Below are 600 nucleotides of genomic sequence, written 5' to 3' on the forward strand. Positions count from 1 at the left end.
AATTTTGCTGGCGTACCACATAAAATTTGTTTAATAGATGTTAACCGCAATATAATAAAAATTGTATACCTTATAAATCATACATTTAACTCGATGTATAATGTAAATTAAAAATATAATTAGTATTAGATTCTTCGATATTATATCAAATATTTTGTCATATATTCATAAATTTCATGACGGATTGCTTCGATGCTAAAATATAAAATTTTTAAAAAATTAAATAATATACTAAAAATATTAAGCTTAAATACAAAATATATTACACTTGTTATACTATAATACAGCCATTATAAAATTTATGATACTCTACTCGCATATTAATATATGACATGAGTAACGTTAGCATTACATTGCGAGGTAACAGCTTCTTCAAGTGTACAATCCAGTTTTCGGTAGCTGGCAGTACTCGGTCGCCGCCTACCACGATTACTTCTTGATCTTCGACCCTCCAATACAATAGCAAATATCTAAAACACAAAAAGAATTACTTTCTATATGAAAAAAACAATCGTGAATGACATATAAAAACGCATAAGTTAAACTAACCTTCTGTTTATTATGATAACCTATGTATCTGTCTCTTATACACATCTCTGA

The 600-nt window shown here is 27.2% G+C and overlaps 1 protein-coding gene across 1 annotated transcript; it reads right to left on the bottom strand.

Annotated features, from left to right (window-relative positions):
• Window positions 1-15: 15 nt before the first annotated feature.
• On the bottom strand, window positions 16-594 carry LOC105462205 (trans-Golgi network integral membrane protein 1-like). The gene is made up of 3 exons (XM_011708730.1): window positions 550-594; window positions 353-470; window positions 16-195 (listed from the first exon to the last, which is right to left on the bottom strand). Exons 1-3 carry the CDS (start codon window positions 592-594, stop codon window positions 158-160), a joined length of 201 nt encoding a protein of 66 aa, XP_011707032.1. The 3' UTR covers window positions 16-157.
• Between the last annotated feature and the right edge of the window lie 6 nt (window positions 595-600).

This window comes from Wasmannia auropunctata, unplaced genomic scaffold, assembly GCF_000956235.1.
Source record: "Wasmannia auropunctata unplaced genomic scaffold, wasmannia.A_1.0 LD268491.1, whole genome shotgun sequence".
Lineage (NCBI taxonomy): Eukaryota > Metazoa > Arthropoda > Insecta > Hymenoptera > Formicidae > Wasmannia > Wasmannia auropunctata.